Source organism: Polyodon spathula, chromosome 28, assembly GCF_017654505.1.
Source record: "Polyodon spathula isolate WHYD16114869_AA chromosome 28, ASM1765450v1, whole genome shotgun sequence".
NCBI lineage: Eukaryota > Metazoa > Chordata > Actinopteri > Acipenseriformes > Polyodontidae > Polyodon > Polyodon spathula.
This window is the reverse complement of record NC_054561.1, coordinates 4,381,010-4,395,679: the sequence shown is the minus strand read 5'-3', so window position 1 is coordinate 4,395,679 and position 14,670 is coordinate 4,381,010. Positions and strand designations below refer to the sequence as shown.

Below are 14,670 nucleotides of genomic sequence, written 5' to 3'. Positions count from 1 at the left end.
TTATTTCACTTCTTACGAACCACACATAGTCCAGTTTCAAGTGCTCTGGACAGTTTTTAAAGAGATCATTACATAGCCATCCACGGACCGCCATTATCAGAAATCCTAAAGTTCAGCATGTTCCTTTGAGGGGACATGCTTATTTTTTTTCATTCCCTTGTCTCACTTCAACATTGAATTAAGGCTTATGGAAAAAACTAGGTCAGGATATCGGCTTTAGTAACTTCGTTGCTTTGACAGTCGCTGTGGGACCCGTAATGTCCACAGAGAAGACGAAAGTCCAGCTTTTAGGATGGAAGGCATAGTGACAGAAATAATTCCCTAGCTACTATGTAGCACTAGCCAAGCACAAGATTGCTTCCACTCTCCTGCCAGCATAGCCTAAACCACTTTCCTTCTCTGCTTTCCATTAACATCTCCCTCTCTATTCCTCTGTCCTTGGAGCTCTGACTGCTAAATAAGGTGACCATGACTCTAGGGTTTGGTGAAAGTCTGTGTAATGTGTACATCTATCCCTTAGGGGCTGGGCTGTGACAAACAAAATCCACATTGTTGAATAGATGTAAAATGACTGGAAGAGTATACAGTCTAATCCTTATGCAAATCTAGGGCACACAAGTTTAAGCCCTTTAAAGGTTAGTTGTCTGTACATAATTAAGATGGAAAAGGTAAATTGTATCATCAAATTTGCTGAAAACAGGTTTAAATGGATATACAACACTTTATACCATCAATGTTTTTGTAATACTTAATTTCTTACCTGTCTAATAGTCTATTATCCGTGTGCTCTATGGTTCTCTTTATTTTCTTGTTTAGATCATTCTTAACCATGCAACTGCGAGTCGGTCAAGCCTCCTTGCTTCAGAAATGAGCTTTTAGAAGTGATTTAGAAGGACGCTTTGCTGTAATTGTTAGTAAGCTTGGTAACTAATATTCAAAGTACAAACAATAGAATATTAAACAGTTTTCTGATTTCATAATTACTGCATACTTGTAGGTAAATTTGAATAACAGCAATGTAGGTAGGATACTGTTTGTCAGAGAAGTTCTACAGTTGTCTAAAACACTACAACTATCGCATTCAATCTCAAGGCTTTGGTTCAAATGCAATTAGAAACCAGAACAGTTCAAGTCTCTTTTGCGCATTTGTAGCATAGCAATAATACTGTCACTAATTCAGATTACTTTGTTTCAAAAAACACCTGGGTTGATTTGTTTTTGCCTCAGATGCCGTCTGAATTAATTATTTTATTAACAAAGAACTGGAGGGTAGGTGTTATGTGCTATTTGTAGAGAGAATCATTCACTGCTGTCTTTTCTAAAATAACTATGCAACATAGAAAGATACCAATTTGTACAGAATCTGTAACAATTTTATAACACATTTTGTAATTCTAAAATTTGTATATCAGTTTCCAAATATACATTCATACTCTTCAGTACATGTACATGCACCTATTTAAATTGATATGTTTTATTATAAATCATACAAAATATGATTTTTATTGAAATTACCATTTGTATTGAAGAGGACAGGTAAGATAAGAGTGTCATGTTTTGCTTGTAATGTAAACTACAATAAGAGCTGCACTCCAGCTATGTTGAGCAAATGATTATATAAAACATAAATGCAACCCTAAAGACCCTAAATTTAGGATTCACTAGATAAGGAGAAGTTGCTGTAACTCACTATGGATTTACAAAAAAAGTAAATCCACACAGGTGCTGCCATATTTGTGTTACTCAAAGAATCTTTTTTTTTATTTTGTACAGCACATATGTCTAAAACTATAAGCGACTGCCTACAGTTGGTCTTGGAGTGCTTCAACAGAGAATAGGGTTTAGGTTAGAGTACAGATTACTGTTTAATCTGCAGTGGTTATGTGTTAGATGTTTCAGATTAGGTTGTGCAGGAAATGTAAGTATTTTCTGGTTCTGATTATGATTAGGTTAGCAACAGTGGAGAGAATGGCCCAGACAGGGAAGTGTCCATCTAAGGGCTGAACAGTAGTAGTTTCTGGAGTGCAATGAAGCAGACTAGCCCCATCTAATAATCCACGCTAGCCCTGCATGAGTGCAAAGGCCATAGCAGTGGTCACTGTGTATTCTCAGCCAAGATCAGAAACTTGCCACAGGATTTGAGCCACAATTGCATGACTCACTCTGTACAAACGACAGTCCTTTTCAGTTAAGCCACTGCATGTGTTGAAGTCCCTACAGCTAAAAGTGCCATTGTGGAAGGTACACATTGGCCTAATTGGAATACTGTAGTTAACATCATGTGTTAGTAAAATTGAACAGGGTTGTGGAATACTGAATATTTAAATTAATCACAAAGTGTGATTTTTTTTTTTGTGTATAGCTTTAAAAGTATGTAAATAATTAACGGATTAGAAGCATTCCAGAATGACTTTAGGGAAAAGTCAGAATTTATTTACAGTAGAAAAAAAAACACATACTTTATACTTCACGTGTTACAAAACTTCTTGGCTTCCATGCATAGTAGTTCATTTCTGGGTTCTGGCACTGCATCCGGGGCTTTCAGTTTACTTAACATTGTTTACACTGATGGCTATGCTAATTTACAAGCTTACAAGGAGACTGTGACATCATGACCCCAAAGAAACCCAAGCTGAAATAAGAGCTGCTACAGCGCCTTTATTGCATTTACATGTGAGATAAAAGAGAATAAACAGGCAATAAAAGCAGGATTTCAGATCTTCCACCAGGGACTGCTAAAAATAACTCAAACAAAATAAGAGCAGGGACAATATTTTATGAGGCAGCGCAGGGTAATTTGAATATGAGCACACTTACAGTACAGTAGTTGCTTTCAGCTTATGATCTTCTGCTTGCTGTACAACTACTTGACTTACAGATTTTCCTAACAAAACACACACACACACACACACAAAAAAAAAAACATGAAACATGTCTACAAACTTGTGTTTTCTGGAATTGTTGATATTCCATGTGCAGCTATGGCCAAAAGCATACAATTAACACATTTTGCTTCATAAAGTCAGATGAAAACCTGCTGAATTACATTAACATATTGATTTACACACCGCTTTGTAGTTTTCCATACTGTATACTTAACAAAAAACTGAAAAAAATGTAAAAATGTAAATCTAACATGAAATACTGCTCTACTAGTATGGCTTCTGGTAGACATCTGCAATATTATTTTGTAGTTTCTTTAATTACATGATGTTTAATAAAATATCTAAATTATGTTCATATAGTGTATTTTAAATTATGTCTCAATCCAAAATTTTTGGCCATATCTGTATGTGCTAGCACACAGCATTAGTATTGATTTAAGTTTACTGTTCGGCTCTATGTTGTTCATAGGTGCACAATCTTGTCCTGACCTTTCCTCTAGACTATAACCCATCAAATCAATAGCTCTCTGTGGCAGGGCTGAGACCCTGCACATATACAATTTTAGAGATTGTGTGTGTGTTCATTTAAAAGCTAGGATTATTTTATATTGAATCCTTGCATTGTTTCTGGGTTCAGACACCAGTGGCTTCAGAGCTGCGTTTGGTTTCAAGCACGCTGCTCCAGATCCCTGGCTTCTAAGGGCAAGCTCTGGGCTGGAGCCTGGCAAGCCTTATAGTGGCCTGCCGGCAGCTTTGTCTGTCCCAAGCGAGCCCCTGATGAGGACAAGGCTGTGTTGCTTGATGCACCAGTATCCCCTGGCCATACCTTCAAGCCAGCTGTAGAGGAAATATTGCAACGCTCCTCAGGTAGCCAAGCTCCCTTCCCATATTCTGATACGGGAGACAATGAGATGCTGGTGTCCACCTGTGAAACACATGGTAACTCGGACGGTACCGATCCCCACTGCAGCAGCTAATAGCCGGGCCCACCCACAATGACAGGAGTGTGCCGGATGTGGGATCCCAAAGTAACAGAGCTGCTGGAGGAAGTTCCAATGCCGCCCTAGGCAGCCTCCGCAGTGGGCCCTTCCCCAGCAGGGCCCCTGAAGACTTGAGACACACTGGTTACGCGCAATAGTTCCATTCAGATCCTCCTCCCCTTCGAGGGATCACGGTTACATCAGTGAGTGACCATCTCCAGGTCTCTACCCTCAAGCAAAATGTAGCAGCACTACTTCTCAAGCAAGCCATTAGCCTCGTAGAGTTCCCCCTGCAAAGAGGAGGGGTTCTACTCAAGGTATTTTTTAGTGCTAAAGAAGGACGGCGGCCTTTGCTCCATCCTAGACCTGAGACACCTCAACGGGTTCTTGAGGAGAGGAGTTTCCAAATGGTCACACCGTCATATTCTCTAGTCTGTCTGGCCGGGCAATTGGTTTACTTGTGTGGACTAAGAGGACATGTATTTTCACGTCCCTATCCATCCCTATCTGTCCTGCACACAGGAAATATCTCTGCTTCGCTTTTCAGGGAAGTGTCTTCGAGTTTTCCATGCTGCCATTCGGCCTCTCCTTAGCCCCCTGCACGTTCTCAAAGTGCATGGATGCCATCCTGCCACCCTTGTGGCTGCAAGGGATCAGGGTGGTGAACTACCCAGATGACTGGTTGATCTGTTCCCAGTTGCCGGAAGGAGCAGTGGCCCATTGCAATGCCAAAAGTCAATTAATTCCAGTGCAAAATACGGTTTACTTGGGACTCCGGCTGGACTCCCTTACAAAGCGAGCCTACCTGTCACATGACACAGTGGCCACAATTCAGAATTGTCTATCCCTGTTTCGACAGGGATTGATAGTATCTCTGGTGTTGTGTCAGAAGTTGCTGAGTCTGATAGCTGCAGCTTCATCAGCCCTGCAGCTGGGATTACTCCATATGCGCCTGCTTCAGGCGTGGCTAAATGCCTTCCGGCTACATCCCAAACGTGACAGACACCATTGGCTGACCGTGTCTTGCGTATGCGGGAAGCCCTGTGCTGGTGGAGGCAAACCTCTGACATGCGCGAAGGTGTAAGGATGGGGGTGATCCACAGCTGGCAGGTGGTGATGACAGACACATCTAACCTGGGGTGTAGCCTGGGCTGGCAGAGGAGTCCGTGGGTCCTGGTCTGGCTGTTGGACATTCCTGCATATACATGTGCTGGATTTGTGAGCTGTTCACTTTGCTCTCCAGCATTTTTTCCTGGTGCTCCAAGGAAGATATGTCCTTATCCAGACGGACAACATATCTGTAGTGGCGTATGTCAACCACCAGGGAGGACTTCTGTCCCCCGGGGTTACATCACACAGCCTTCAGATTACTGACTTGGGCACAGCAGAACCTGTTATCCCGCCGGTCTGTTCATCTTCCCAGAGTAGTGACTCGGACGGCGGACCTCTTCTTGAGGGAAGGTCCTCGTCCGTCAGAATGATGACTCCACCCTCACCCTGTATATTGCGTATATTGCAGCTCTCTTCATTAACATATTTTCTGTAAGTACATATGACAAAATGTATACTTTGCAAATTGTCACAATGAAAATGAAAATTGTGGTATGCTTGCACTGCGACTGGCCCCTCTTAGTTCATCTACCCCAGAGTACTGAAGCAATCGGCAGCTGGGTGCTATAAGGATTGTGTGTTTGCTGGGTAGATAGCTAAAGTAATCAGGGCCGTATGCCTTTGACTTAACAGCAGCTACAGTGGTGGCTGTTAATATTGAATCACCTATCAGTTCCTCTTATGCAAAGATGGTTGAACGGTTGCAATATTTACCATACTTTACGCTATATTAAATTTGTACTAGAATACACTTCGATGCTTTTTCTTATGATGCACATTGTGACAATGTGCATTTTAAGAAAATACTGTTATGAGATGATCTCCTACCATTGACCTGAATCTGTCACCACTTAATTTCTAACTGTGTCCTCTGAACCTGGTCTCTATTGTGAATTTGAAATAGTCACTAACTTTGTTTTCTCCTTTTCAAGCCATTGATTAAGTCTCCCCTAAACCTTAATCCAGGGTTCCCTTAAACTGCCTTCATAATTCATAGCCTTGGAATTAGTTTCTCTTTGCTGGACTCCAAAGCTGCAATCTCTCCAAAGCTGCAATGTCCTTTGTGTATTGTGAGGGCTGAAATTGAACATAGCATCCCACAGATTGCTTAATATACATCGCAGATTCCTTCATGAAGGCAATACAAGTTTCAGTATTCTCTCCAAATTATGTCCTGTTTAAATAAGAATAAAGCAAGCTATACAGTATTGTATAGTATTTTTGAATATATGCCAGGCCTCACTCCCCTATGAATGTGTGATATAAACTGGTACTCAAATATGGCCCAATGGCAGTTAAACCCGATTGACCCAAAGAAAGTTGGGCTAAGTATTTAGATGTTTATAGTAAAGTACGGTACCTCTTCGTTTAGTATTTCCTGGCACTGGGAATAGTTGACTTTTACAGCCCAGGTTCCATTGGTCAGGCACTCTCTGTACACATTATCTATGAAGAGAAAAGATGATCCATGAAAAGAGAACAATTCTCATTTAATATCCAACACAGGATACTGATGGTCATGCTGGTTCAAGAGATGGAAATTATGGTTCATACAAAAACAAGCAACACAACATTCCCTTTATTCTTCACTTAATTGATTGCTGTTGACATTCTACATATATCTTGCCATTCATGTGAATCTGTAATTGTACTGTGTGGTTAAAAACACAATATTCAACACGTGGATGAAGAGGGACAACATTACTTGTTATTATCTGCATTTTGCCAGACCCATGGAGAAATGTTAAAGAGTAAGTAGTTTCATATACCATTTGAATTTTGTTTTTATCATTATCTGTGTATTTCAAACTTTCTTTTTACAGACACCCGCTCAGGAGCACGAAATGTGCACAGCTCTGCCTGTCTGTCTAGATTTCTGTCACATGATTTTTCTATTCATGGTTCAAAGTAAATTGACGAAAAAAAAAACCTTTTAAACACTTTTAATAAATGATCCCCACCCTATACATGCTTGCCCCAGGACAAATTAACTGCCCTAATTCCTGCATATACTGTATGTTGCCTGAGGTGACATAATCTGACAGTTTCTATTAGTTGTGGGACCTTCAGACCTTCTATGAAAAACAGCTTACATTTTGTAAAAAAAAAAAAAAAATATAGCTTTATTGTTTCTGGGCACATGATTTATAGTTCATGTTTTTGACCTGTGGCCAAGGTTCATCAACACATAACCATGGGGAAAAATTATCTCTCAGAAGACTTTCTGAGGCAATTTAAATACTAGCAGTGGTGACCATGGTCTAGTCACGTTAATCATAACAGTTCATGATGGCCATTCATTCAATCATTAATTCAAGAGGAAATGTATGAACTGAATTTTCTTGGTGAACTTTTAAAATATCTTATGCTCATTCTTAAATAGTTTTTCATAATTCACCAAGATGTGAATGCCCTCTGAGGTGGTTTAGTAAAAGTACCATTTCAAGTTTAAAGCTATTTTTAAATTATCTTTATTTTTTAATAACATAAGCAAGTACATTTCTGAAAGGCTTCCTGCTGAAACATTGTGCCTTTATTTGGTCACTGGAAGTGTAAAGGCACTGTTAAGTTTCAAATCTATACTATGCCAAATTATTGGACAAACTAAAAATAAAAGAAAGACAAAACAAATTATTGCCCATCAGTATGCAAAATAATCTCATTAGTCACAATTATTGGAGTACACCTACCTTCTTAAGTGTATTGCATGTAATTTGATGATGCTGTTGAATCTACAGGTGAGAAAATGGCTGTTGTCAGCACTGGTAAAGCGAATTACACTAATACAATTAAACATACAGCTCGTGCTCTCTAAACTCTTCCTGTCCTGTTTGCATGTCTATATCTTTATTAATCCCCCATTGCTGTCAGCGAGTTGGTGACATTTACTGTGGATTACCATCAATCAAAACCCATAGCACATTCAATTTATTGTCAATAAGAACTACATTAACATGAGACAGGGTATGCCGCTCTGCTATTGATCCCATTAGATATTTACTCAGCAGTTTTGTGTTGCATTATTAATAGAGATTCTCACATGAATGTTTCAAAATCCCCAAAACACACAGATCAATACAAATCAAAATGTACCTATGATTAGACTGTGGTGTTGTATTGTTTATTATGATCTGCACAGAAATTCTAAATTGTATTTATTTTCTGCAGTTCAGGGAGCTTGTTGCCAAAAGGTCAGATCAACAGCGAGTCAAGCAACACTGTCTTTATTTGTTTGCACTGATTGTCAGGAGCTTGCAGTTAATTGAGCAATCATAACTCGGATACAGCACTGGATGCTTTAGGAAAAGACAGTGTGGATGAAAAAAATAGAGCAAATGAACATGAATATACCAGTGATCCTGAGTTAAAAATGTTATTAGTGATGACATGAATTTCACTTATCTTTTCAAAAATGGTTAGTAGAACTTTTGTTTTCGGTGCATGTGAATCATGAATCAGATGACTGAGAAGGACTTAACAATGAACGGTGAAGTTGTTTAATGAATGCACCTGCAAGTTATTCAAATACAGGCTGTAGAAAAACATGACAAAGACTGCAAAAGTATACAGTACACTTGAAAATGTGTGACATTGGGGATATACTGTCCAATATAATTACCATCTTTACAACATCATATACAAATATTTTCGCTCTTGGATAACACTGATTTGTAATCCAAGTCTATAAGACGAGTATTGTAAGTGAGCAACAGCTTCAAACCCAGTACAGCCAAAATTATAGAAGTTTCTGTGAAACTTGCAGCCATACATTTTGCGATAATTCTCAATTACAATAAAGTGGTAGGGAACTAAACACTAAAACTACACTTTACATAATACTGTAAAATATCACGTTAAATAAACTTTGCCAAAGATGAATTCCACTGGTTGTGTCAACATCTTGTTGGGTCCTCCCTTGGTTGCTGCCTCACTGTGTCTGGCCTGGTATCAAGTAATGTGGTCTTATCTTCTTTCCAACAGTTCTATCATATTTAGCCTTGCAACTCTTCATAATTCATGAGCACTGAAATACACCCTGCATAGAAATACGCATTCTATAAGCATTTGCTCTGGGATGTCAGCTTTTCAAGTATGTTGTCATTTGAAAAACTAAAATATGCCCCTAATCCTGTTCTCCAATGCTCCAGGTCTCTACCGCTAACACAGTTAGTGTTATTTTAGAACTGGTGTAAATGCAGGAACAACATTGTGACCGATGCTAAATCAGACCAGCGGAAGCATGGTATTTGGCACTGCTATTCTTGGCAGGTCCTAGTCCGCCTGGCAAGAAACAGAATTGGAGTGGATCCAAGACATGCTGTGTCCCTTTTGTGATCTTGATTTACGGCAATACTGATTGCATATAAAACCCGGGGGTTATCTCAAGGCCACGTTAATGGTCCTGGGAAATGTGATTTATGTGGTCTTGCATGATGCCTGCATGCAATTATGTGATAACGTCATGATAGCATGAGGTAAATCATACTTCACACTAATGGCAGCAGCACTTCATTTGATTAGGTCACACCTTACTGCATTAAGACCGACTAGGATTTGGTTTGACTGATACACTGCAGGGGTATCCATATTTTTAACTCAAATTAAAATGCATACATACATACACTGTACACTATCTATCAGCACGTATTGGAACAGTACCTTTTGGGTCTGCAGGGTGGCTGGTGGACATATTGTGAGCTGTAAGCAAATAAAACAGCTACATCTTGCAGTGTTAGGTAAATTAGCTGAATCATGTGACATGCCAAGTGATCCTCCATGCAGTGGGTGGAAAATAGATTTATCAGTTTAAAAAAGGAATCATAGTGAGTGCCAGACTAGTCGGAAAACCAAGGACCACAGTGTCACGTGCGTCTATAAGGAATGGACAAATATTCATCAGTCCATGTGGCAATCAATACTTTGAGTAGAACACAGAATGTACTGTAGGTAATGAGCAAGCGGAATCCACCAGAATAGTTTGCAATGTTTTAATCAAAATAGATTGTCACCAAGTACATTATAATGGAGACTCATTATTCTGCATAATTTACAATATTTGTATGTGGCTTACAATTGATGTGTTCAGCCAGTATATAAAAGTATTTCAAATCATACACAAGAAAGTTCTCATAGGTTTTTCATTTATATCTCCAATTTGCCGAGCTATAATTGTTTCTCCATTATCTGATGTTATGTAATTTCAAAAGTATACAATTTGAAAAGGTTAAAACAACACTGGCTGATACCATCTTTTCCTTCGTTGCTTACAGGTTTCAGCAATGCTATTTTACCATATGTTTAAACACCCGTAACAGTGAACACAGCTGTTTAATAAGAGTCTGCTTTGAGGTACTAAATGAAGCGTGTTTGTGCTTGAAACAATAATTTGGCTCTTTTCCATGCCTTTTCCATTGTCCACAAGATGCTTTTTCCACTATAACTCAACACAGCTTTCCATACGGAAGTAAAACTTTATAGCCGTGAACAACCATAGATAGTATCTTCAAAACAATAATCTGCTTTGCTTATTCATTTTTAGAAACAATGCTGTCAAATTGTGATCACTTACAAATAAGCATATAACAAATTACATAGTAATAAATAGAATTTCTAAAATACATTTAGGAGTTACAGTAAATTCTGTCATCAATGTGATCTGAGAAAAATCTAAATTTCAATCACCATAACCAACCACAGCACCATTGTAAACCTGCTGCCAAATAACTGCATTACGTGCAACATCTCTTGCGATCTCTTGATAATTTAATTGCCCCACAGAACCATGCAAATTACTATTAATATTAGTACCCCTTGCCATCCTTTTATACCTTGGCATGGGTGACCTGAGGTCCAATTCCTAATCAATGAGTGGTATTCACATCTATAGCGATGGGCAAACATTTTGCATCACCCTACAATTAACTAATTTTGCTTCAGAAAGTCAAATGAATCCTGTTGAATAATATTATGTTAACATCATCACTAACATGCCACTTTCTAGTTTTCATTATTCTTAATGAAAAACTGTAGATGTGACATTTTATATAACATGAAATATTGTACTACTGTTATGGCTTCCGGTAGACTTTTGTCATATCATTTTGTAGTTTCTTTGATTACATTATATAGGGATTTTTTTTTTTGTAATTATGTCTCAATCCTAAAATACAAAACTCTAGGTGACAGAAAACTCTTGATCACAGCTGTAAGTCTGTAAAGAAGGACCAACCTTTTTCTAATGTTCTGTATATAAAACCACCACCACCATCTTAGCACAGAAACATTTATCTACATACCTTAGTTTTTTATAATGTAATATCCCTGCAGTCCAGGTACACATTCCTGCTGTGGAATCCTAGGATATTTATGAGTCTCAAAGCCCCTGAAGGTTGGTGGTCTACACTCTTTAATCACAACAATATATAAAAAAAGACTATAGGCTGCCACCCAAGAAGCTGCTATCTGAAATAAATGTTTGAATTTTAAATCATGCTTGTCTAGTGATTGAATTTGACAAAGACTGAGTGGATATATCGAATCTTTCTCTAGTTCCACATTTCTCCATGCGATGAAGGTTGACCCAGTGTCCTTAGCTAGCTACTATAATCAATTCCCACGTCTCTTAACTGATAGGATGTATTAAATGGGCCACTTATTACATTGACATTAGTAAATAATTAAAAACGAATGTGTTGTGTTATATCTCCCAGTCTTTTGTCCTCAGGTGTAAAAGATTATAATTCAGAAGCCAATTATTAGAATACTGGGTAGCATTATCTCTTGCCTATTTGTTAAAAAGCAGCAGTTGTTTTAAACTCTAATAACATTTCCGTGAATTGACTGTTTTTAAACTGTAGTAAGGTTATTAGTATTTTAATTTGATGAGACTGAACTGATAATGAGACTGGACTGCAGTCATTCCTTTTTTGAAGTCCTTAATATTGTTTGAGAACCATATTTGCCATGTATATTGTACAATCCAAAATCCCATGGCTCTAAATAATTTAAGTAATACAATAGCAGATATTTGTCAGCGATTATGAATGGATTAACAGGGGAGTACAGTTGGTGCCACAATATACTGACCCTGAAAAGCCTAAATAAAGTTTTGGGTGGTATTTTCGTTAACCCTGCACACAATGCAAAGGATGCAATGTACTGAATGCTAAGTGCATGTCCCCTGATAAAAATAAACTGCTCAGCTGGTGCCCCGTTGCCTCTAACATAATGCCCTTGGAAGATCTCCAGTGAGTAACTTGTTTTTTTATTAATGTCCCTGCTGTGGAACGTCTATAAAGAGAGTGTGAGAGAGTTAACCAGAGCCCTTCTCAAAATGTGATATCTACCAACAAGTTATAAAAAGAAAGTTTCAGCCCAATAAATATTTTACGTTAAACCAGACACAACTGGGACAACCCCCTCCACCAGCTTTCATAAACCCAAACTTGGTAGCTTATAGAAGCATGTACAGTAAATGGGCATTTCTACACTGACATTCAACATCTGTGGTGAACCTACTTATACTGTAGCTCTACGAGAGCACCCCATTCCTGATCTGAGCATACCTTGCCTGCCATTCAGTCCTTGGCAAGCTTATACTGCAATGCCAAGGGTACTGTGCTTGCATGAATTAATCTCTGCTATGGGCTATGCTGAGACCACTAAACTCATTTCACTTGCTGCCTGAGCTGGAATTGAATAAAGTCTATGTCTGATTCTATGGCAGGGTACAGTATATAAGATGGGAATTTTGTCTTTAAAATAAGCAGAATTGTACAAGTGGGACTATGTAGGATTGCATACATATGGACAAAATGATGCAATAGAGAAGTTCATTCCTGCAAAATATACAGTACCCTTTGATACTGTAGTTTCATTAACTCTATCGTGCATGGAGACCTCAGATGGGGACAGATACAAAAACAACTCTCTTCTAGTCTTTATATGTGGACATACGGAAGACGCAAAAGCATGATACCCTCACCTAATTATGCCATTTATTTGCAATATAAAGCAACAGGATTTTTTTTTTTTAATGTTCAATGAAAAATATATTTATTATGTGTCCAAAACTTTTTTCAGCTATTTTCAATATTTCATGCATGAAAGGGTTAAAGGTGAAACAACTTCCATATAAATATATCATTAATACCCTTCATCTTTACCAAGAAGTTGAAGCATTCTAATGAACTCCTTGTTCAGTCAATGGGGTTTTTAATAAAATTGATTGTAGCCAGAAGCAAAGGTAAAGAAGCAGGGGAGCACTGTTATATCAATAACGCAGAGTTTGTGTTGAGAGTAATAGATGATGATGAACTTGAACTCATCAGTAGCCAGACACCCTCTCAGTCCAACAGCACTCCAATAGACCACATTCTCAAATCAATTGATTACCATGAACAAAGGAGCACATTTATATTGTAATTTATTTATTTTATGCACAGCTCCTGTCATGGTAATCAACTCAGAATTTATGAATGCAGGATGGAGCGGAAGTATATTAGCACACTGTAGATTTAATGGTGTAGTGTCGCATATAGGCTGTACTAATTAAAAAAAACGAAGCTATTTTTGTACATATTCTCTTTATTGAGCAAGTGTTTTACACATGGATAACACACTGATAAGATGAACCATATGTGTGCTTCAATGTGTCCTAATTCCACATGTGAATCACACATGTCTTTGATATAGTTTTTGGGAAGGGAAATCAAGTAAATTGCCAGAAATTATAGACCAAGATAATTCAGCATTTCATATGTTTTAGATTCAACAAACTTCTGTAGGTATGAGCCATAAGTGGAATGGTGCCACTGTATATTTACAGTTAGTAATATACAGTTATATCTTAACTGTATATTGGTTAAGAACCAAATCACACAGGTAAACACGATGGCATCATATCATTAGCACTGTGAAATATCTGCATGCTGTAGTCTTGGTCCTTTGGTCTTGCTGGGGTGTCTGCCTCTCCTACTTGCAGCACATCTCCATTCTAGCACGCAACTGCTGATTCTTCCTGAGCAACATACGAAGAATCTGACCCTTCCTCACCAACTACTCCACACAACTCCTCATCCAGGCCCTGGTACTCTCCCGCCTAGACTACTGCAACTCCCTCCTGGCCGGCCTCCCTGCATCCGCCACCCATCCGCTCCAGCTCATCCAGAACTCTGCTGCTCGCCTGGTGCTCTCTCTGCCTCACTTCTCCCACGCTACTCCACTGCTCCGCTCACTCCACTGGCTCCTGATCTCCGCTCGCACCCAGTTCAAGATTCTTGTACTCGCCTACCGATGCCTTGACCAGACTGCACCCAGCTACCTCCAGTCCCTCATCTCTCCCTATACCTCCACCTGACATCTCCGCTCCGCCTGCACTAGAAGACTGGCTGTACCTCCGCTACACTCCCCTGCCTCCAGAGCCCGCTCCTTCTTCACCCTCACCCGCAGTGGTGGAACGACCTTCCTATGGATGTCAGGACTGCCCAGTCTCTGACCACCTTCCAGCGCCTCCTCAAGACACAACTCTTCAGACAACACCTGTAAAACTCAACTCTTCCCTTCTGGACAATAAAACACTCTGTCTTTAATGCCCTTTAACTTGCTCTTATCTGCTCCCTATTGTACTGTATTCAATCCTGCACTCAACCCAATCTGTAGTATCTTGTATTTCACCTGCACTCGTATCTAACCCT

At 39.0% G+C, this 14,670-nt stretch overlaps 1 protein-coding gene across 1 annotated transcript in view; it reads right to left on the bottom strand.

The window, feature by feature from the left end:
- Positions 1 to 14,670, bottom strand: part of crhr1 (corticotropin releasing hormone receptor 1) — a 92,826-nt gene that overhangs the window by 30,089 nt on the left and 48,067 nt on the right. The window contains exon 4 of the mRNA XM_041231381.1: positions 6,336 to 6,421. Coding sequence (XP_041087315.1) covers positions 6,336 to 6,421 — 86 coding nt within the window. The remainder of the gene's footprint in view (positions 1 to 6,335; positions 6,422 to 14,670) is intronic.